The 23,563-nt window shown below is 43.7% G+C and overlaps 1 protein-coding gene across 1 annotated transcript in view; it reads left to right on the top strand.

Annotated features, from left to right (window-relative positions):
- The window catches only part of CNTNAP2 (contactin associated protein 2), a gene marked incomplete at both ends in the record, with an annotated part of 1,866,690 nt that extends 1,843,548 nt beyond the window's left edge, over nt 1-23,142 (top strand). Inside the window, 2 exon segments of the mRNA XM_080819035.1 lie at nt 19,336-19,416; nt 22,943-23,142. Coding sequence (XP_080675161.1) covers nt 19,336-19,416; nt 22,943-23,142 — 281 coding nt within the window.
- Nucleotides 23,143-23,563: the final 421 nt, after the last annotated feature.

Below are 23,563 nucleotides of genomic sequence, written 5' to 3' on the forward strand. Positions count from 1 at the left end.
AACTTAATTTGAAAGGATCTCGGAGCGGGGTGGGGAAGATACAGCTTTAACATGGAAGGAAGTATATTTATGAAGAATATGAAGAAATGAATATGAAGAAAGGGCCTTAGTAGTAAAAGGACCTTAGTGATGGACTAGGGCTACTCACTTCATAGTCACACCAGGACATTTGCTTTGCAGAGACCTGGAAATTAGGATTCAAGGCAGCCACTCTTGGGTCTTGTGTTCTTTCTGTTCTCTCGCATTTCTTCCTTTTATATTAGATGATATCAAAGGATAAAAACAAAAAATGTATTCCAAGGTATGCTGGCTTCGAGTGATCAGATCCTTTTTCTTTTCTGTGACACTACTAACTAAACTACTCTTTACCTCTATAAAGCCTTATGGGCTCTGTAACTGTTTTCCAAAGTGAGAGACATTTACAGTTGGTCAGGCTGTGCACTGCCTAACTGTAAGGGATGCCATTTGCATTGCAGTGTATGGCTTCTGGACCACTGTGACATAGTGGCCTTGATAGGGAGTCACCAGATCATTACGGGAAGAAAATAGACATGGTGTTACATAATATAAAGTTATTTCCTGTTTGCTTCTCTTTCAATCCTTCTAATCTTGTCCAGGAGAAAGTCTCCTTTGGGTTCTGGCATGACTTTAACACCTCTCCCACCCTTGCCATTCACTCTTTAATAAAAAAAAAAAAAAATCAATGATTTAAATAAGAAATTGGATCAATTTAGTGAAAATAACTAAATAAATAGTCATTAGGTTTTTCATGGAGTTGGCAAAAAAGGTGAAGCTGGTCCCCACATGACTGGAGTTTGGAAAATACTGGACATTGTGATGGGAGCATCACAAACACAAGGGCCTAGTGTGGGGCTGGTAGAGTGTGTTTTTTAGAGGGGAAAATGATCAAGTGAATTTGATTTTATTTAAACCAGTTCTGCGGTATTAGAAACATCCAATCTTTTTTCCGCCAAGTTTTTCCCCCCCTTTAATAACAGGTACAGCCTCTTCCTAAAGCACACCATTGTGGTCATTAGAATAGTTTTAAAACAGCAGTTACAAGGTAGAAAAAGCAAACCCCAGCCCTAAGTTCCAGTTTATTTAAAAGTCACAAAGCACCAGACAATTGCTGTGATTTACCTGTCAGGATTATGGGCTGTTTTTTTCTCTTTGTCAAGTTCAGAGAATCTTATCTCCTTAAAATGGCATGGATTTACCAACAGAAAGACAGCTGCAGATGTCAATATACATTCTGTAAAATACAAAAACAAAACAAACACCAGAAAAAAATAAATCCAGGAGTCCGATGCCATAAATTTCTGCACTAAGAAACAACTCCAAACTGTACGTCAAGCTGTTTTATGAGGCGTGCATATTAGCATTTTGATGTTTTATCACATTCATGATGTTTGATGCAAAATACATCAGACCAAAGGCCACATCCTAGGATCTTTTTTAAAATACTAACATGGAGGGGCACCTGTGTGGCTCAGTTGGTTAAGCATCTGGCTCTTGGTTTTAGCTCAGGTCGTGATCTCCGGGTGTGGGGCTGAGCCCCGCCTTGGACTCCACTGTCAGCAGGGAGTCTGCTTGGAATTCTCTCTCCCTCTCCCTCCGCTCCTCTCCCCTCCAGCTCTCAAATAAATTTTAAAAATATAGATTACAATAGGTAAGGCACTTTAAGATGTAAGATTTCGGGGTGCCTGGGTGGCTCAGTGGGTTAAGCCTCTGCCTTCGGCTCAGGTCATGATCCCAGGGTCCCGGGATCGAGCCCCGCATCAGGCTCTCTGCTCCGCAGGGAGCCTACTTCTCCATCTCTCTCTGCCTGCCTCTCTGCCTACTTGTGATCTCTTTGTCAAATAAATAAATAAAATCTTTAAAAAAATGTAAGATTTCATTGCCTAAGGGATCCTCTAGTTAAAGGGATTATGAGTGGTTACTGTCCTGCAGGATTCCTAGTACCTCCAGGCTATACTCTCAGCACAGGTGCATGGTATGTGACAGGTGCATCCCTCCCTAGGGAGGCCCTGAGGAATAGGCGTCCAGAAGGTGCTGGCAGCCACACTCCCAGTACCTGGTCTACCCAGGAGCCCCTGAGTCCCCACCCCAAAATGAACCCACATCTGTTCATGAAAGCCTTTGGGCCAGAACTCTCACAGCCCCCTGGAAGGAAGAGGCAGGACATGGAGAGTCCCGAAGCATTGAGCAGAGCAGGAAACAGTTAACACAGACTAGCCCTCCCCCGCACCCCAGACCCAAGGTCACAGGTTGTCAGGAATCCAGGATCCAAACCCAGACTTGTCCAGGGGATTCACTCAGGTTCAAAGAACAATTGAAAAACTGGCCCTCTTAGGAATGTGGTTCTTCTTCCAAATAAATGGGAATTAGATGGACTGTGGTCCCAGGGATGGCTCAGTGTGACTGCCCCACCCTTCTTAGATCCCAGAATACAGTCCCCCAGGCCCTGGCGGGGAGACTGAAGCTGCCCCTCTCCGAGGTCCTTTACCCCTGGAAACACCAAGTTGATTTCTAAAGGCACCCCTACCTCTATTGCCATGATTTTTAATGACTTGATTTCTTGTCTATATTCTGAATTTCCTTTCCACCATCTGAAGGTAATGTTTTTATATCTTCATGGATATAATGAACATTTTAAAGCTGCATGTATCTATTCAGTTTCCTCCATAATTACAAGCTGGTAGTTGGTTTTCTTTACCACCTGCAAGCACTTAAAATAATCGTTCCAGCTCTTATAATTACATCTTAATTATTTCTGAGCAGATCCCTGTTTTCATCCTTATGCTAAGATTGCATGATTAATGCATTCAGTCTCTGATACCTAATCTTTTTATTATATTGTTTTTTTGTTCCCTTTGGTGACCGAAACAGTACACATTTATTCAAGAGCAGAAACAGTTATCACCCCCTTTTCTAAAGTGTATTTTTCCTGCAAATGGGCCAAATTGTCCTTTTCTGTAGATGGTCCAAGCCTATTTATGGAAGCCCCAGTCAAGTGTAAGATCAGAGTCCGGATTTGTGATCAAATGGTCATTGACATTGTTCCCATCTTTTGTTTCCATAAGGAATGGCTTTGAACACGGGATTTTGTTGGGTTGAAGGATGCATTTTTAATTTTGATAGCTGTTCTAGATCACCCTCCACAGATTTAGAACCTCCAATCCAGGAAGGTGTGAGTGTCTTTTTTCCTCACGCACTCACCAACCTAGTACATCATAATGTTCTTTTGAATTTTGCTAGATCTTATTTGAAAAAATGAAACTTCGTTGTTCTAATTTGGATTTCATTAATCATAAGGGAGGTTAAATCTCTTTGTATATGTTAACAAGTACTTACTTTGACCAAAGCCTATTTGTTTGTTGGTCATTTACTTCTTGACTTACAAGGATTCTCCGTATGTTAGATAAGTCAGTATTTTACTACATGTTTGAACGTTTTCCCAGTCTGATCTCTAGTTTTTGAATGTATGGGGTTCTTTCCATGTAAAAACTTTAAAATTCACAGGGTGTATTATAAAGTGTTTCATGGCTTTTGGGTTTTAGGTCATGCCTTCTCCATTCAGAAATTATTTTAAAAATTATTTCACAACTTCTTTCTAATGACTTCATTTGCAACATGTACATACTTTTAAAGATTTATTTATTTATTTGAGAGAGTGTGTGTGAGCCAGCGCACATGGAGGGGTACCGGGGGGAGGGGAGGGACAAGCAGACTCCACGCTGAGTGTGGAGCCCTACGTGGGGCTCGATTCCACAACCCTGAGTTCCTGACTTGAGACAAAATCAAGAGTCAAAGGGTTAACCAACTGAGTCACGCAGGCACCTCTGTGAGATTTACGGTTTTAATCCACTTTAAATTTATTTGGGTGAAAGGAGTAAGTCAGGAGTCCCACTGTTTCCTTGTCGGGCTTCCATCCTCTCCCGTACCTGTATCAGATTCAGAATTTATATTTGAATCCTTTGTATTCGAATCTGCTTCTGGACTCCCTGATCTCTTACGCTGATCTGAGTCTTCAAGAGACAATAGCAAGCTGTGATAATGATTCAGCTTTTATAACAGCATTTAATATCTCATAAAGCTGGTTTCCCTTTTATTCTCTTTTTCAAAATTTTCCTATCCTCGCGCACTGACTTCTCCCATGTGATGTTGGAATTGCGGTCATTTCATTGGGATCCTCTAGAATGTCTTTTGAGATTGAATTTTATGTGTAAGTTAGTAGCAGGATAATTGACATCTGTACAAATAATGTTTACCTGTCCAGCAAGAGAATGTCTTTCCGTTTATCGTGCCTTCCCTTCCATACAAAATTCATATGAATTTAACTTTAAAACATTTCCTGATAAATTTCCAAGTTGTTTCTCCTTTTTGGCAAAGCGATTAAAAAGAAAAACCAAAAAACCCTCCCTATCTTAGGGTAAGCTAATCTGGCACCTAATTACATTAGCAGAATCCTTCATGGGAGCACCCAGATCAAATATTTAACATAAATGAGACAAGGTATGTGTGCACCAAGGTCCATCTTTGAATTCTTCCTCATACATAACGTGTCTTACATGTATATATAGCTTAAGGATTCCTGTAGGCATATGATATCTTAAGGATTCTTGTTTTGATAAGTCTTAATCAGGGTAAGGTATTAAATAGTATCCAGTGCCATTTCAGCATCTATGGACATGACCCAGTTCTTTCTCTTCTGTGATAAAGTAATGGTTTGAACTGTAACAACAAATCTCCAAAGAGTGGACCAAACTTTCATTCCTAGAATGAATCACATCTAATCATGGAGAGGCATCCTCTCAAGGTATAACTGAAATAATTTTACTAAAATATTTAATGGTTTGGTTTTTGTTTGTTTTTTACATTAATAATTCTTAGGTTTGTAGCATCCTTTTATCTTTTTTGTGGGGGTGAAGATTTGGATTTTAAACTTATGCCAGTTTCTTAAAAAGGAGTCACACAGCAAGAAATGTGGGCGGGCTCTAGGAGAGGAAACTAGGACCTCAGTCCTACAACCACAAAGGCTGGATTCTGCCAACAAGCATGAGCTTGGAAACAGATGTTTCTGTAGAGCCTCCAGACAAGAACTCAGCCCAGCCGACACCATGAGTCGAGTCTTGTGCTCCCCGGTCACACCATGCTGGGTTTGTCCTTTGCCCTCCAACTAGTGGAATAACAAACAAGTGTCATCCAGACTTTAATGAGCTTCGAATCACCTGGGGAAAGTCATGAGATTCAGTAGGTCAGAGATGGGACTTGAGAGTCTGTGTTTCTAACAAGCCCCCAGGTGATGCTGGTGCTGATGCTGCGGGTCCACAGACCTCACTGTGAGCCGCAAGGATATAAGGAGGCTTGGGGAATCACCTGTACCTTGCAAATTTAATAGTCTTACCCCATGGGGCGCTTGGGTGGCACGGTCGGTTGAGCGTCCGAATCTCGGTTTCAGCTGAGCTCATGATCTCAGGGTTGTGGCATCGGGCCCCCTGTCAGGCTCCACCCTCGGAGCGATGTCTTCTTGGGACTCTCTCTCCCTCACCCTCTGTCCCTCCACCCCCAAAATAAATAAATCTTTAAAAAAATATGTAGACTTACCCCGTAAAACCAGTAGAGCCCACTGGTTTTGTGTTTTGTTTTGTTTTATGTAGTTTTGGTTTTCGGTGGGCATAGCTCTTTGACAAGTCTCAATTTCTTTAATGACAACTGGTTTAATTAGGTTTTCTTTGTCATCTATAATAATTTCAGTTATATTTTCCCAGAAATTTGTGTGCTTTTAATCTAGGTTTTCAAATTCATTGCCATTGTTGAACAAAATAAGTTCTTATCATTCATTTCCATTCTCCAGAAAATTTCTCATTCAGATACTTTATACTGGGTTTAGGTTTTCCCCCCTTTTCTTCTCTATCAGATTAGCACACATTATTGTTTTGTTTCTTATTTTTGTTTTCCCCCCCCAAAGAACCAGCTCTGGGTTTATTTATTAGTCCTGTCATGTTTCTGCTTTCTCTTACCAGTTGCTTTTATCTTGACTTCTTTAAATGTATATTCACTGCTGCTTAACTTTGTAATGTGAGTGTTAATGCTCTCATTTTCATTGTTGGTGTGTGTGTGTGACATCCTCTTACAGAACCAAAGTTCCCAAATCTAAGCTCCAAGCCCAATGCTCACTTCTGACCTCACCTCCCCGGGGCGATGTCTCGGCGTAAATACTTTTATCTAAGGTGCCTGAAAAACCTCCAGAGCCCCCCTGACTCGCTGCGGCCTCCCCGTGTCACTGGAAACAGATCTGGCCGGCTTGCATTTTGCAAAGCAGCGGGGGGGGCCGAGACTGGAGAGATGAGGGACGTAAGTGGCTGAGGTGCAGCGGGGTGCCACGCCCCCCATTCAGCCCCAGCCCTGCACACCAGCGCCTCCCCACCCATGCTGCTCCCTAGTGGCTTCTGTGCTGATGGTGGGGGGAAGGTGCTTAAGGATTCCATTCTTTCTAACCAGGACTGTCTAACTCTCCAGAACTTCACTGTGGAAAAATCCGAAGGGGCTCAAACATCCAGCTCCGGGACCACATGTCAGCCCTTCTTCCCTTCCTCTTGCGGACTTCTCTTTCGGTCTGATTTTCCTCTATCTCTCTTGCCCTTTGTCCCTCACAGTAGATTTGAAAGCCAAGGAGGTTAGGATTCTGCTGGTCTTCTCTCTGTGCTCTGCACCCTCCGACCCCACCGCACCTGGCCCCATCCTTAGAGCCCCCGCTCTCCGGAGGGTGTGCCTGGTCAGCCTCTCCCCACGTAGCTGGTCACATGGCACTGGGAAGGGCAGGGGAACACCGGGCATGTTGCTATGGTGACTTCTCTGTTGACAGCAGAAGCACTGACTCCCACGGGTTTTGCCTCCTTGTGTTGTCGAAAGGTTCCAAGAAGCCCACAAAAGTGAAGCAGGTTTGAGCTCAGTGTTGTCCAGGGATGTCTGAGTCTGACCTTGGGTCCATCAGACCCCTGCCTGACGCTTCCTACAGCGTTGTGCTGGAACATACCCCTTGGAGCCACTGGGGGCGGGGGAGGTGCAGCGTCTTCCTTTACTGACCTGTCACTCGGAAAGACTGTTGTCAGAATCCCTGGGTGTCAGTTCTCCCAAGGGGATCCCTGCCAGTCACTGCTGGGAAATGCTAGTTCAACCTTTGCCGCAAATCAGGGCCTGTATCCTGGCCTATGATTTCAGAAGCTGCAGAAACATCATCCAGATGAAGTGTTTGTCCCAACGCGGTCCACTTTTCAGAAGAAAGTCGCTCTAAGCCCCAGTAACAAATAAGTGACAAGTTGTTTTTCTCATTTGAAAAGATCTTTGGTTGATTCCCCAGGCTCTGCACAGACTACTCAGAAGTGTCTGAAGACTCAGGGGGATTCTTGATTCTGCTGCTGAGTTTCTACCTGAAAGCAACCATGGAAAGCTTTGGGGGTGGGGGGAGTAAAATCAACTTTATGTTAAACCATAAATGTACATTAAAATCGATATTAATGTGGCTGCAAGTATTTAAACATAGAGATGGAGACAGGTTGCTCTGAAATGTCCCCCTTGGGAAGGCTAAAGGTGGTTTTCGAGGAATTACTTGGGAATTTTAACTTTTAGAAACCTGCGAACGATAAAGACAGAAATGATAGCTTAGATTCGTGAGTGATTTTAGTGGCTAAAAAATGCCAGCTGTGTTTTGTCCTGGTGGTGGGCCTGTGTGGTATGTTACGGGCCACCTTCTAGAGATAAGAAAAATCGACTCACAAAATAATGTGTTCATCCCCTCGGCGAACACCCAGGTGACTGCCGCGGTGACAAGCTCTGCACTGGCCATGCGTTAGCATCAGCGGGAGAGATTTCCAAAACCCCCGATGCCTGCTCCCCCGCCCCCGAAAGGTTCTTAACGTGCGGCCCCGATGGAGCCCGTGGTCCCAGTGTTCACAGCACCTCGCTCAAGACCACACAGAGAACAGCGTCATCAGGTCCAAGTCAGGCGCGCTCACTCCCGACTCAGTGCTTTTCCCACTTTTCCTTCCTCTCAGAAGAAATTTTAAATTTCAACGTAAAGGAATTCCAGTTCCCATTCGGAACTGCGCTCCTGCCTCCCGTCAGCCCCTAAAGATAACGCGGAAATCATGGTCTGTATCTCTAGAGGCGAATCCCTGCTACTAAGTACATCCTCCTTTTTCTTCCCGCTTCCTTTTTTTCGACGCTGAGTAACGCATCCCCGAGACGGCTAGAGCCGAACAGGTATTTTTGTCACACTCTGTTGACATGAATGAGAAGAGCTGGGGCAGAGCCACGTGGCTCGTGCCAGAAGTTTGCGGAGAAATCAACTTCCGGAAAACACTGGGAAGCTTTCATTTGTTGTGCAAGGTTCTCTTTGATGACCGCTAGTCATTCCACCTGCCAACAACCAAAGACAGTTGTCCTCTGAGATCCGGGGGTAATTCGAGAAGAGAACGGTTCAAAGGATGGCAGAAATACCCAGCATGAGACTTGTGTATTCGGTTTTATGGGGTCAGCCTTCTTGAAAGAAAAGGCATTGTTTTGGGATTGGAATTGGGATTTTCACGTGTGCTAATGCAGCTGAAAAGAGTATTTCAAAAGCAAGAGCCCAACTGGGCATTGATTAAAGACTTAAAATATGTGCAGAATTAACTTTTTAAAGCACTTTCAGTTTGCGCACTCCCCCCTTTCTACGAGACCACACAACAGAGCCAGAACCCAGCTAGCAGGCTGTAATCCCGGCGTACACCGCTGTGTTCTAGAAACCCTTCTCCTCTGCGTACTGGTTTCTGAACTTTCAGGGAGAAAAGGGTGCATTTTACATTTTGATGAGATTGCAGTTACAACGCAGGCCTCCTACGAAGCCCAAACCGTGTGGGTATTGACAGAGCCAACCCATGGAGAACAGGAGTGTATTCACCATCTGCAACAGAAGACGGTCTTTTTTGCAAGTCGATATAGATAGTATAGCAGATTAAATGTTTTTTTAAATACATTTTATTGTTTACTGTACTACCTCAAAAGACACACGATGATGACAAAAGCAGATCAGTAATATCCACCTGTTTCCAAAAGAGCTGTCCACAAATTTGGCCTTTGAATTTACTAGAAATTTCCATGAAGCGAGAGTCAAAGGATACATTCGTTCTTCCATGATTTCTCATATGATTCATTGTGCCTAAATAGTCTCACAAATGATGAAACTCATATCTGGGGTCAATTTTGGGTGATAAGACAGTTATTTTCACTAAGCTTCTACGTCATAAATTCTGGGAGGGCAAAGCCTTGACTGATACCTGCGTGAAGCCTCATGGGTATGTGTCTCACTGGAAGCCTGGAGACAAGAGCTTCAGGGTCTCCCGAAGATGCTGGTCTTCTGAACGGTGCCACGGCGACCCCTGTCTGGGAGGAAAAGTGAACCCATCAGGAGATGTAAAAGACACATTTCTGACTTGTTCACCACGACTGGTATCTTCCCATCCTTGTGTTCTCAGCCGCCCTGTCCCTGGAAACTGAGACTGTTTCCACCGTGCAGTAGACAACTATTTCTTGCTAATACTGATTGGCCAATAATTAGCCACAAATCGTGTTAGCCGAGACCCTGTGTACCAAGTGTGTTCACCGCGCTTGGAAAATGAGTCTGTGACTGTGACCCAGTATTTCATCCAGTGACAGACGCGGACTTTGGAGCTTCAGAACATTGGACACACCGTGTTCCTCAGTGGCCACAGTCCTTCTACCCTGAGCTGGCTGCCTTCTGTCCCAGCATAACCTCTGCCCATGCAAGAGCCCTCAGCAAGGAGACCAGAGTTCTTTCAAAAAACAAATCAGTTCCAGACAAATCGACAATCCGGCATTCTGGAAAATATGTCTGTTTCCTCTCCTATGTGCCCTCCAGTGTGACCGTAACATCAAGAACCTAGGTGCCAATATCACAATATTTCCCCCCGTATGCTTGCTTCACAGAAGAAACTTGTGTTATTCTTTTTTTTAACCCAAAAAGATCTCCAAGGACATGCCTTAGATAGTCAATTATTTAACTCCTTGGCTGTTTCTCCTGCGACTGCTCTTAATATCGGCTAGTGATAGACTGTCCCCCTCTGCATTCAGAATACTAAGGAATCGAACTAGGAAATTAAAGCAGCATTCCTACAGTAGCTTTCACAACACTGGAAGGAACGGGACTAAAGGAAATGAACAGGGGCATCTGTCATGCAACTCATTGAAAACACACAAATGATTCAGCCAAAACCCTGAAAACGAGCAAAACCAAAGTTTCTCGGAAGGAATTCTTTTAATTCCCTCTGAGACACCACATTCAAGTAAAACACGTGGGCAGAACAGCCGGAGTTATAGATCACCAAAGGTCTCAGTTCAAGCTCTGTCCTCCAGGTGAGGTTTGCGAGCAAGCCCCCTGTTCGAAATGCAGAGTCCCAGGCCCTGTGCCAGACCAACCCAGTCGGAATCTGCATTTCCACAGGATCCCAGGCAGCTGGTAGGGGACCCTAAAGGCACATTAGAATGCAGTGCAGGAGACTCTTAAGTCTAGTGAACAAACTGAGGGTGGCTGGAAGGGGGGGGTGAGAAAGGGGGATGGGGTAACTGGGGGATGGGCATTAAGGAGGCACGTGATGTAATGAGCACTGGGTGTCATATGCAGCTGATGAATCACTGAACTCTACCTCTGACACTAATAATACACAATATGTTAAATTAAATTAAAAACAAAAATTTTTAAATGAAATACAAGGAAGAAGAAAAAGCTTAGAGAGCCCCCCAAGGACACAGTGCACAGTGTGCCCTGACCTCCCTCCATTGAAATAGAAGTGTCAGCCCGGGAAGGGGGTGGGGGATCCTGCTGCGGCTGAGTGCGGTGTGGAAACCTGGTTTTCCCTCAAAAAGGGGGTTAAATTGATCATATTCTCCCAGATCTGGGGCTTCTGCATCCCTGATATCAGCATGGATTTATTTACGCCCCGAGGCAGAGGAAACCATGCTCCGATCTGCACGCCCCGGCAGACAGGAGCATGGCAGCCTTCATGTGAAGGGAGCACCACACCCCCGGGCTTCCCAGCCCTTGCTCTGGGGCTCCCTGATCAAGACTTTCAAGGCTCGGCTTGAGAACTACAGCTGGACGCGCGGGAAGCGGCTTCGGTGGGTCCCAGGGGCACACACTTAGGTGGCCGGCACCTCCCCGCCGCAGGACTCTGAACCTGGCCGTGGGATTTAGCCTCTTCCTCGGGAGGGAGATCTTCAGGGATGCAGCCTGTGAAAGCCGGCACGTCCTCTGATCCACGAGTGCCCAGGACATCATCCAGCAACAGCTCTGACACCCGACTCAGAAACAATGATAACTAACGAGGAAGAAGAAATAATTGGCCCACCTGACACCTCTGTCCCACGCGAAAATGGATACCATGTGCCTTACCTGTGTTCATTGCACGGAATACAAAGCCTGAGCTTCTGTCGGTGACAAGCTAGTTCCAATTCAAACACCTCTTTATGGTTAATCAGACAAAAGAATGCAATGTCAGCCTAGTCCTGGAACATCAGCAAATCTTTGTTCCTAAAAGGCAATGGAGACAATTCAGAGTTGGCTTTAAAAAAAAAAAAAAAAAAATGGAAGGAGGAAATCTAATGTAATCAATCGCCCATTCAGTTCTTTTGTGTAGAAGTTGGCATGATTCAAACACTCAGACATACAGCAGATGATGACCAGTTCCTGTGTTCTGTGTATTGTCACCTAATGAGCCTCTTCTGGTCACTCCATCTCTGACGCCTGCGCAAGCAGCTGCCACTTGCTCCCTCCTTTAAGAAGCTGGAAAGGGAGGGCTTGTTTAACTTCTCCAGTCAGAAGCCAAAATCCATCATCCCTTCCCCATCTGAAATTGAAATTCTGGCCGGCTGTCTTTCTGCAAAAACGGAAGTAAGTGTAGAGGTATATACACGAGACTGAGGCTCGTGTGGATACGTGCCACACTCCGTTTGCCTGGATAAAACCCAGCGGGCTTGAGGAACCTCTCCCTCCTGATAACGTGGTCAGCCAGAGCCTCTGAAAATAAAACAACATCCCCTTATAGCTTCACCATCTTAGTCGGCCACCATTTGTGTTCATACATTTCTAAAATACCAGTCAGTAGTGAATGGCTGAAACAAATTCTTTGAAAAAATTAACAATTTTCTGCCATCGAGCTCAGATTGAAAGAGAGAATAAAGCAAAATGAAACAAAGATGCCGAGAAGAACAAAGACGCATATACATCATCTAGCCCAGCCCCCATTGCAAAAATCATGGGGCAATCCAAATTAAATTATAACTAATAGCAGCAGTTTTGTTCAAGTATCTCAAATTATCACTTTAGATGCTGAAGCTCAAGTGGTTTCCATGGCGATATTTTCTCTAGGAGATGTCAGCTACTATCTAATTTTTTCATCCCTGATATATGACAACCTGAAGCTTTTAGTGCCTTTCATTTGGGGGGTTTTATGTTAGATAATCTGGATTTATTTTTATATGCATTTAAATGTGTGTTTTATTTGCAATTGGTTTCTGAACCCAAGGTCTAGTCTACAATTTTACATATTTTGAAAGTTAGTAAATAAGAACTGCAACTATTTATCTTGTATAGTTAAAAAAAAAAAATTTGCTTTACTACGCCATCCTCCCTGTCTGCTCAACGGGACAAGCAAGAAGTGTGAGGCTAAAGAATTCTGATCTCTCTTTAATAGTCTCTTCTTACCACGGTCTTTTAAATCATTTATTTGTACTTTAGCACCTGCCTGGAAACGTTCTCTGTTAGTTTTTCACATTCTGTATTCACAGTCAACAATTATATTCTGACACTGATGTTTTAAAGTGCAATTCACACTAGTCATGATTTCATAGTTTCACAAGTATTTTCACAGTGGTAAAAATCATGCTTTCTGTTCTGGAACCAGGGGAATCTTGGTCTTCCGTTCTCTGACAGTGTTCATTCGGAGGTTATTGCATTGTTCGGCTGATCCCGTCACCACGTGGAATTATCCTTTGTCAGATAAAATGTCTCTCATGTCTTTCGAAGCCAGACAAGTGCAGTCAGAAGCCTTCCTATATCCTTGGCTTCCCCGGGCAGGCGGCCAACCACAGTGAGAACCACTGGGCTAAATTAGTTCATTGCCTTAAAACCATCCTGTCGTGGGGCGCCTGGGTGGCTCAGCGGGTTAAGCCTCTGCCTTCGGCTCAGGTCATGATCTCAGGGTCCAGGGATCTAGCCCCGCATCGGGGGGAGGGGGGGGGGTCTCCGCTCAGCGGGGAGCCTGCTTCCTTCTCTCTCTCTAACTGCCTCTCTGCCTACTTGTGATCTATCTCTCTCTGTCCAATAAATAAATCTTTAAAAAAAAAAAAAACCCATGCCATCGTGTTGATGGTTTGCTAGAGCTAGTGTAGACCAAGTACAGCAATGGGGAACCACTTTCCCTAACCCTGCTCTTACCATGTTTATTTTCATATTAGAAACAGTTCAGCTTAGCGTTTTGCAAAGCAGTTTCCGGAGCCAGTGTCCTGGGTTCAAACCCTGGCTCTACCCTGACTGGTCATGAGAACTCAGATGAGCTTTTAGCCTTCCCAAATGGGCTGAATATGCCAGCCTCTCAAGGTTCAACGTGAGGATGAAATTAGTTTATAAATGAAAAGGACTTACACAGTGCCTGACTTACAGGACGTGCCATTATTATATTTCCTGAAGAGCTTGCTCCTGCAATTTGAGTTTCCTGTAATTTACGTGTCGTGCTCCACAATGGAAGGAAAATGCTTGCGGGTTGATTCTACCCACGACCTGCTCTTCCGGGCCTTAATGTCAAGAGTCATCCAAATGGTGACTAGTTTTATAATCTAGAATTTAGAGCTTTACTATTCATCACATATAAACAACCTACATGGTGACCTGTGATGCCCTTCGCCTCCTGGCAGGCAGGGCTCAGAGCTTGCCCCAGCACTCAGGAGCCCCGTTCGTCTCTGCTGCAAGGGGCGGGCACCCCCCTCGCCCCTGCCCAGCACTCAGAACAAGAGGTGCTGATTACACTGTCAGTTGCTTTCCTGGTAAATCCTGCCAAGAATGCAGCAAAAGGACGGGCAAAATGCCTTTGGAACCAGAATAAAATTTTCATGCTTTCTATTCTTTCGGGGAAGGAAATCACATTTTTTTTTTCACCCAGTTCGAAGATCTGATCACTCTACTATATGTGTGTAATTATGGAGAACATCTCCCCCCTGGCCTGCTCTTAAAAGTTTGTTGTTTCCTTCCTTGTTTTGAACCTGAAGATAGAGGAGGAGGGAAAGCGCTCCAGTCCCGAGCTCTCAGGGCGCACTGCGTGGGGCGAAGACAATGTCCGTGTGTCGAGTGTGAATCTGACCCGTGTCTGAATATGTTTGGGGCCTATGGCCTGTTTTCTTTCTCTGGGTGAGAAGGGTAGTAGGAGGGCTCGTAGGGCTCTGAAGTCTCAGTCGGGCTGTTTAACAAGCACGTGTTGGGGTCAAGAACCCCTCCGCTGGGCAGGGAAGGGGACGGGAGCTAACCTCTCGGTGTGCGAAGGGAACAAGGTCTGCACATGGTCGGTGTAATGGGGGAGGCCAGACGGACAAAAGGGCGTGAGCAAGGGAAGTAAGCAGAAACGCACACGCTTCTGTGAGATGCTAAGTCAGAGCTGGCGTAGCCCCATGCTTTGGAGGTTAGCATCATGCGCTGCTACGTGGAGATCCAGGGGGAAGTGTACTGAATATGGTCTTTGCCTATTTGATGCATGTCTGGTCTTGAGGCTGTTAATATCTAGGGTCTGATTTTTTTGTTTGTTTGTTTGAAGTAGACTCCGTGCCCAGCATGGGACTCAAATTCATGCACGACCCTGAGATCAAGAGCCCCACGCTCTACCAACAGAACCAGCCAGTCTGTACTGACCTACCCATGACTTTTCCCAAAATATATGTTCCTTGATACTGCCGCACCCCTAAAATCACTCAGCTCACCCAGCAAGCCGGGGGTGGGATGAAGCAGAGTGAAGCCCGTGTCATGGATGAGCTTTGTGCTCTGTTCTCACTCGTGTCTCCTGGTTTCCGTGTTTCCCGATATGCATTTCCTACAGGATGTCGGGACCCTGGGGGAAAGGACAGTTACAATGAAGTCATTTCAAATATATCTATCAGAATAGCAATTGCTGGGCTCGCCAGAATGAAACAGATTTGCCTCAAGGGGGTAAGGACTCACATGCACTATTTCAACCAGGTTTAAGTAATAAGTAAGGCCATGTAAATAGGGATCCTCACAGGAGAATCAGAACCCTGCCCTTGAATTTCATAAGGACTCCCGTTGTACCTGAGGGTTTCCCACTAGTCATTTTCTGATAATCACCAAAGACTAGTGGACACAGGAACCACTAGCGCCTTTCCATACTCAGTGGGCTCATTTTCTTTATTGGGAAGGATAAGCACGCTGCCTTGCTTTAAGGGTTCAGTCAGGTTTAGGTAACTGACTTTTAAAATTAGGCCTGCACCAGAGACTTAATTATTAGAAGAGGCTACAGAAACATTTGCACACATACCTCTTAGTTGGACTGATTTTAACAAACACCTCGTTAGCTTTTGCTACGTGTCTGCACTATGTCATCGGGTCTGCAAACATAATTAAGATCGGCCCCTGCCTTTAAAAGGGTGGCTACCATGTAAGGAGGGATGAGAATTAAGACTGATCGCCCCCTGGGGCGCCTGGGTGGCTCAGTGGGTTAAGCCTCTGCCTTCGGCTCAGGTCATGATCCCAGGGTCCTGGGATCGAGCCCCACATTGGGCTCTCTGCTCAGCGGGGAGCCTGCCTCCTCCTCTCTCTCTCTCTGCCTGCCTCTCTGCCTACTTGTGATCTCTCTGTCAAATAAATAAATAAAATCTTTAAAAAAAAAAAAAAAAAAAGACTGATCGCCCTGAGAAGAGTGCCAGACACGTGGTTGAGGTTGAGGTTAGGAGAGAGGTGGGATTTGGTGGACACAGAGAGGAAGGGCAGGTGGATGTGAAAAGGCCGAGCGTGGATGGATGGATGAGCAAGAGTGAGCAAGGACGTGTGCACCGGAGCATCGGCAGTGTCAGGGTGGAACGGTGGTCCTGGCAGGGAGGAAGCAGGAGGGAAATTCAGCTCACAGGAGGCCTCCCTCCCCCTGCCAAGGCGTTCGGATTTAACACCAAAGGCAATCCTGGCATATTTTTAAGTGGTCTCTTCTAACTCTTGTTGTTCCTTGTGGGTCATCTGAGGTCATACTCCCACCCTCCACTACTCTTTGTGTCCATAACTTCAAGGGACCCAGAGAGAGGCATGTCCATATCGCTAAACGTCTGTGTTTTTCTGCAGCTTTGTAGCCAAGGATGCAAAGCCATAAAGTAGGTTTGGAAGCAGAGAGAGAGCGTGCTGTCTTCCACCATCCGCATTACCCGAAGCAGAAAAGCAAACAGTTTCATAATATGAATATCACACAAGAGAATAATAACAAAATTGCCACTGTAATTTTTTGTCTCCATGCTTAATGTATTTTGAAGGTTCACGTTATTTCAAAGTGGCGAGGAGATTTCTGTGTTCATCAAAAGGAGATGGGAAATAGGAGAGTCACTCATAAAATACCAAATGCCCAGTAGATCTCTCCACCGGGGTGTCCCATAGGCCTCACAAACTCAGTATGTCCAAGACAAACCAGATTTCTTTCCCTCGTCCCCTAAAAAGGCTCCTCCTCCCAAGGGTCCTGCCCCAGCTAATCTATCTGAACCCTGGGACTTCCTCACCTGGCTGTCTCTTCCCAGCCCTCCAAAGGCAGGATGGGGAAGAAGGTTGTCTTTGGAATTAATCCTGCCTGATTTTAAATCCCAGCTGGGCCACTTACAAGCTTGATGAGTTTCTAGAAGGACGTGGACTAAATCGTGTCCAGAAAAGGATGATTACACTGTCAGAAGGCCTGGAAACTACTTCAAGGATGGGGACTGAACATGTAGGCGTTCATCCTTAGGAAGAAACTCTCAGTCTCTCCATCTTGGAAGGATGGTTTATGCCACGGAATTACGTGCATTAATAACCAGATCTTACTGTGGCCCTGTGAGTGTCTGAGTTACAACACAGCAACTACAAAGCAATTTCAGGCAATTTACTGAAAATATATAGGGTCATAACTATAACCACATCCATGCTTCAGATGAGTGTTTTGACTACATAAACCAAACCCTTCAACGGGGCATGGAAAGTTCTCATTAATAACTGTTTTCATCTTTTTTATCGTTCACTGTGTATCCGCAGCACTTAGAATGGTGCCTGACATACGGGAGGCGTTCTGGAAAGATGTGTTGAATGATTGAGTACATTCATTTGTCACATCTAGTAATAATACTTCTCTCAAGAGAAAGCTCAGGTTTATAGAAGAAACCGAGGTTTCTAAAAACGTTATTTGTTTTATGTAAGCCATTTTTACTCATAAGTTTATGACATCAGGTGATGAGCCTATAAATGCAAGATCATTGCATCATTGGGCTGACACTTGGGATTTTGAGTATCAGTCCATGCCGTCTACCCCAGAAACTCCTGAAGGGCAGGGGAGAGTTGCTGGACCCCACTGCGGTCCACGTTGGCTCTGCCCCTTTCCCTGTCTCCCTAGATTTAGGGTTGGACCAGTTAAAATAAGCACATAATATCAAAAGTTCTCTCCCACATCCACCAGCTAAGGAGGGAAGGGGATAGGAAAAGTCCCGAGGAGTCAGAGATAAGTTCTCCTCATTTGTATCTTTCTTAGTGTCTGTGTTTTAATCAAATCAACAGGTGTGAGTGGCACCGATGGCCAAGCTGATCTGGAATATGGTGCATCCAGGAAAGGATAATTTTCCTGGTCTTAAGTAAGAATATTGAGTCGAAGAGAGAAAGGGTTAAACAGTCTTTGCTGGTGGAATCTGAAATATCTCCCTTTGGTTGCCCTATTTGCTAGGGAAAAGGAGAAGAAAGGCTCACCTACTTTTCTTTTTAAGATTTTATTTATTTATTTAACAGACAGAGAGAGCATGAGCAGGGGGGAGAGGCAGAGGGAAAAGCAGCCTCCCCACTGAGCAGGGAGCCCGATGCAGGACTCCGTCCCTGGGTTCGTGACCAGAGCCGAAACCAGAGACTTAACTGCCTGAGCCACCCAGGCGCCCCTCTACGTCCTTTCATCATTACCCTGGGAATCTTTAGAAGTAGAGCTCGAGGATGAGCCTTGGAAAACCTGAGTCCCCAGTGAGATTCTCCTTGAATCATAACATAAGCCTGTTTCCTCAGTGTGTGCACATTGAGTTATCCCAAACAACTAGTTCAATTTTTTCTTAAATCTCTAATTGATGCCATCCAGCAGCCATGGTTCTGACTAGACGAAGGTAATGTGCTGGAGGAGAAGCTGCTTCTGTAGGAGTATTTGCCTGAAACCGTAACTTCTCAAACAGAAACCCAGCGAATGTAGAACCATCTTTGAGGGCTAAATTGGTTTGTTTGGGTAATGAGGACCCATCGAAAGACTTCAGGATCTGTTTGCCTTGAAATATATCTTAGAGAAGATTGGAATTTAATACCACTGGTTCTTTTTTTTTTTTTTTTAATAATAGGGAAAGAAACAGAAATTTCATTAGGCGGTTTATGTTATTCTCAACTCTTGGGCAATTTTACCCCCATACAAATTCCTGACACATACTATGTTTTGTTAGGAACGTGTAAAATATTAATTTAAAGACATGATTCCTTTTTAAGCTAATGCTACAGGCTGTAAAAAGCTCTACAAAAATAGTCAAGGTCACCAGTTATGAATGGGATAAAAGTGGATAGGAGGCAGGTTTCAGCCAAACATAAGAAAAAGTATTCCAGTACGTAAGTCTGCCTGTCCTGGAGTGGGAACAGGCTGAGAGTTCTGATTCTCTAACATTCCTCCAAAGGCTTTACGGCACTTCTCTGGGCCTCGTGTCAGGGAGAACCAGGCAAACCCGGGGGCAGAGGAGCTGTGACCTTGTGGAAATGATAACAAGACGGGCCTGTCTAAAACTGACATCTCCTCTGGAAAAACAGGATGCATTGAAGCGTTGTATGAAGAGATGTGCATCAGGGCACCCGGCTGGCTCAGTCGGTAGAGAATCCAACTCCTGGTCCAAGGGTTGTGAGTTCAAGCCCCAAGTTGTGCATGGAGTCTACTTTTAAAAAAATAAAAATAAAATAAAATAAAAGCAGAAATACCCGTCAAATTTGAGAGGATCGTCGGTATCCTTGACTCTTACGTTTGACTGTTTCATGTCTTCCCTCTGCAGCCAGTGCTGATTTTCCATATAATCCAGGCCAAGGTCAAGCTATAAGAAATGGAGTCAACAGAAACTCGGCTATCATTGGAGGTGAGTGATATACAGAACAGGCTTTCAGGTGCGCTACTCCCCTGTGGAAAGTAAAAATGTCAATAAAATCATAGTTGTAAAGAAAACAGTCATGGAGGTTTTTACTTGATTCATTTTGCTCATTAAATATGACTTAAGATTGTAGAATATGGATGTAGGGACACCTAGCTACCTTTCACTGCTGATCCATAAATAAAGGAGGGGGTGCAGAGCTAGCCAACACCTGACCGGGCAGGGAGGACAGCGTGCAGTAGCCAGGACATCCGTATCCCACTTCGTTTCCATTCTGATTCCCTCCCCTCCCAGATGGCCCAGGATAGCTTACTGCAAAAGTAGGAAGGACTAAGCCGGTCTGCTTTGAGTTGTCTTAATAAAACTCCTCGGAAATGAATAAGCTAGGCTATCTAAAATATTCTAGCCTTCTTTCTCACCATGGACAACAGCAAAATGATGGAACTCTCCAAACACAGTCCCTCCTATCTGGGTCAGTACGGACATCCCTGTTGCCCACAGCCGCCTTCTCTGCCTGCACCTTCTGTCTTGGTTCATAAGGATGTTTCCTGCCTGTCTGAGTATTGCTACTGTTGTAAACATGTCAACAATTTTGAGCCCAGCCAGTCACCTTGGCTTAGCCAGTAGGTTTCTTTTCCACATGGAGACAGTAGATGCCTCTAGAACTAGAATACATTCAGAATGCTGCTTAAATCACATTGTCCAAAGTTCTGGTGTAAGCTTATCAAGGTCCCTATCCTCACTGATTTTTGCTTTTTTAAGATCAACTTTGTTGAAGTATAATACAGACTTACTCACGTGGAGCAGGTCAATGACGAGACAAACACGCACACCCGTAACCACCACCCCAATCAGGCTACGGAACATCGCCATCCACGGAAAGCGCTTTGTGCCCATCCTTTCCCCCACCCCAGTCCCAACCAAGGCAAGCTCTGATCTGCTTTTTGTCACGTAGATTACTTCTACCTCCTTTAGAACGTCACATAAATGGAATCCTAGAGTGCGCCCCCTAGAGTGCGCCGTCTGTGGTGCCTTACTTCTGCTCAACACAGTGTTTCTGAGAACCACCCATTGTTGCATGGATCCATAGTCTGTTTTAATTGTCGAGTTGTATTCTATTGTATGAGCGTACTATCATTTGTTTAATCTGCTTTCCTGTTGCTGTCTGGTTTGTCTCCAGATTGCAGCTATTTTGAATAAAGCTGCTATGAATATGCTTGTTGAAGCCTTCCGTGAACATAAGTTTTCATTTCTCTTTGGTAATTCTAGCAGCGCAGCTGCTGGGTGTTCTAGAAAGTGGATATTAAACTTTGTAAGAAATTGCTATCCAGTTTTCCAGAAATGGTCGAACCACTTTACGTTCCCATAATTACTATCTGGGAGGTCAGGTTTGCTCCACAATCTTATCAACGCTTGGTATTTTCAGTCTTCCTAATCTTAGCCACTCTAGTGGATGAGTACTGGTAACTCATTGCGGTTTTAGTGGCGATTTCTGGTGACTAATCATTTTGAGCATCTTTTCACATGCTTATTGCCATTTGTAGATCTTGTGTGAAGTGTCTGTTTAAAACTATTTGGTCACCTTTTATTTTTTTAATTTTTTTTCTAAGATTTTAAGATTTTATTTATTTACTTGACAGAAAGAAACATAGCTAGAGAGGGAACCCAAGCAGGGCGTCCGTCATCTTTTAACTGGATTGTTTTCCTTCTTCTTTTGAGTTATAACAGTTTTTTATCTTCTAGATAGTTTAAGTCCTTTGTCAGACGTCTGTGTTGTGAATATTTTCTCCCAGTCTGTGACATGCCTTTTCATTTTCTTAGTGGTATTTTTTGAAAAGCAAGAGGTTTACATTTTGATAAAGTCCAGTTTTTCAAATCTTTTTATACTTTGTGATTTTTTTTTAATTCTATCTTTAAATATACCTGTTCAAGGTTGTGAAGATTTTCTCCTGTGTTTTTTTTCTAGAACTTTTATAGCTTGGTTTCTGTTACTAAGTCTGTCATCACTTTGAGTTGTTACATAGTGTGGTATAAAGGTCAAAGCGATTATTTTCCAAATTAATACTAGTTATTCCAAGACCATTTGTTGAAAAGACCATATTTTCCAAATTTAATTTCCTTGGAGCTTTTGCCAAAAATCAATAGGCCATATATGTATATGTCTTTTTTCTGGGATATATATGTATATATATATATATATATATATATATCTTTTACCCAAGACCATGCTTGCTTTATTGCATAATTCTTTAATCTCCAGTTATATCTTTTTTGTTTTTCAAAATCATGTTGGCTATTCTGGATGCTTTGCATTGCCATATAAAATTTAGAATCAACTTATAAATTTCTACCAAAAAAAGTTTGCTGTCATTTTCATTGAGATTGCATTAGATCTATAAATGGACATCTAAGCAATATTGAGTACTTACGTTCTTAAACATGGTCTATCTATCCATTTACTGACATCTTTAATTTCTCTCAGTAAGGTTTTATGGTCTTGAATACATAGCCTTGAACAACTGTGTTCAGGTTGTTTTATTATAAATGGTATTATTTTATTACTTTTTAAAATGTTTAGTACTTTATTACTAGCAATATTTTTCCAACTATTTCTGGCTAGTATATAAAAACACAATTGATTTTTGTATATTGACTTTATATCTCTCCTATGACCTAGCTAAATTTATTCTTAGTTCTAGAAACTTTTTTTTAACATATCCCTTAGGATTTTCTACATAGATAATCGTATCACCTGAGAATAAAGAAAATGTTTATTTCTTCTCAATCTGCACCTTTTTCTTTCTTTTTTATTCATTTTCTTGCATTGGCTCGGGCTCCCAGTACATTGAAAGAACTACATTCTTCCATTGTTCCATATTTTAGAGAAAATCTATTTATTCTTTTGGTATTAAGATATTAGCTGTAGGTTTCTCACAGATGCTTTTTATCAGGTTGAGAAAGTTCCCTTCTACTGATAGTTTCTGAGATGCTTTATAATGAATGGAGGTTGAAACTTGTCTGGTGCTTTTTCACCTGTATTTTTCTTCAGTGTGGTAAATTACATCACTTTATTTTTTTCATGTTAAACCAATCTTGCATTCCTAGAATTAACACTGCTTAATCACAATATATTCTTTTCCACACATTGCTGGATTTGATTGGCTAAAATTTTACTGAAGGGGACTCTTGCTCTGTAGTTTTGTTTTTTGTTTTTTTGTTTTGTTTTGGTTTTTTGTGATGTGTTTGGTCTTGGTATCAGGATAATGCTGGGCTTTTAAAATGGGTTGAACAGTGGTTCCTCCTGTTTGTTTAATTGTCTATCAATTAACGCAGCTGTGAATTGATCCTGTTTCCTTTCAGTCCTGTCCATTTCTGTTGCTGTTGCTTTTTGGAGTTTTGTGTTCTGTATGGGGGAGGGTGGTGTCTGAGGGAACCCAGGTGCCTGGGGGAGGTGGTGTTGGAGAGATGAATCTGAGGTCTGTTTAATGACCAGTGCTTCTTCTGTCTCCACCAGGAGTCATCGCTGTGGTGATTTTCACCATTCTCTGCACCTTGGTCTTCCTCATTCGCTACATGTTCCGCCACAAGGGCACCTACCACACCAACGAAGCAAAGGGAGCAGAGTCCGCAGAGAGCGCCGACGCCGCCATCATGAACAACGACCCCAATTTCACAGAGACCATTGATGAGAGCAAAAAGGAATGGCTCATCTGAGGGGTGGCTCTTTGGCTATGGGAGAGGGAGGGGCAAATTATTAGGGAGGAGGGAAAGGGACAAAAGCACCCTACTTCATACTCTTGAGCACATCCTTAAAATATCAGCACAAGTTGGGGGAGGCAAGGAACAGAAAATTCTGGAGATGGATTGCCACACAAAAAAAATACTTTTTAATATTTCTTTATAGCTGAGGTTCCCCTTCTGTATCAACTCAAAATAATACAAAAAATGCTTTTAGAGTTTAAGAAATGGTTGAAATTTGTAGGTAATACCGTCTTATTTTGTGTGTGTTTAGAGGTGTTCTAAAAAACCCATGGTAACAGGGCAAGTTTTCTACATTTTTAAGAGCCCTTAGAATGTGGATATTTTTTCTTGAGAAAAGCTGATGCTCATGGCCTCCAGCATTCTCTTCCTTTTG

Source organism: Martes martes (assembly GCF_963455335.1).
Source record: "Martes martes genome assembly, chromosome: 11".
In the NCBI taxonomy this organism is placed as follows: domain Eukaryota; kingdom Metazoa; phylum Chordata; class Mammalia; order Carnivora; family Mustelidae; genus Martes; species Martes martes.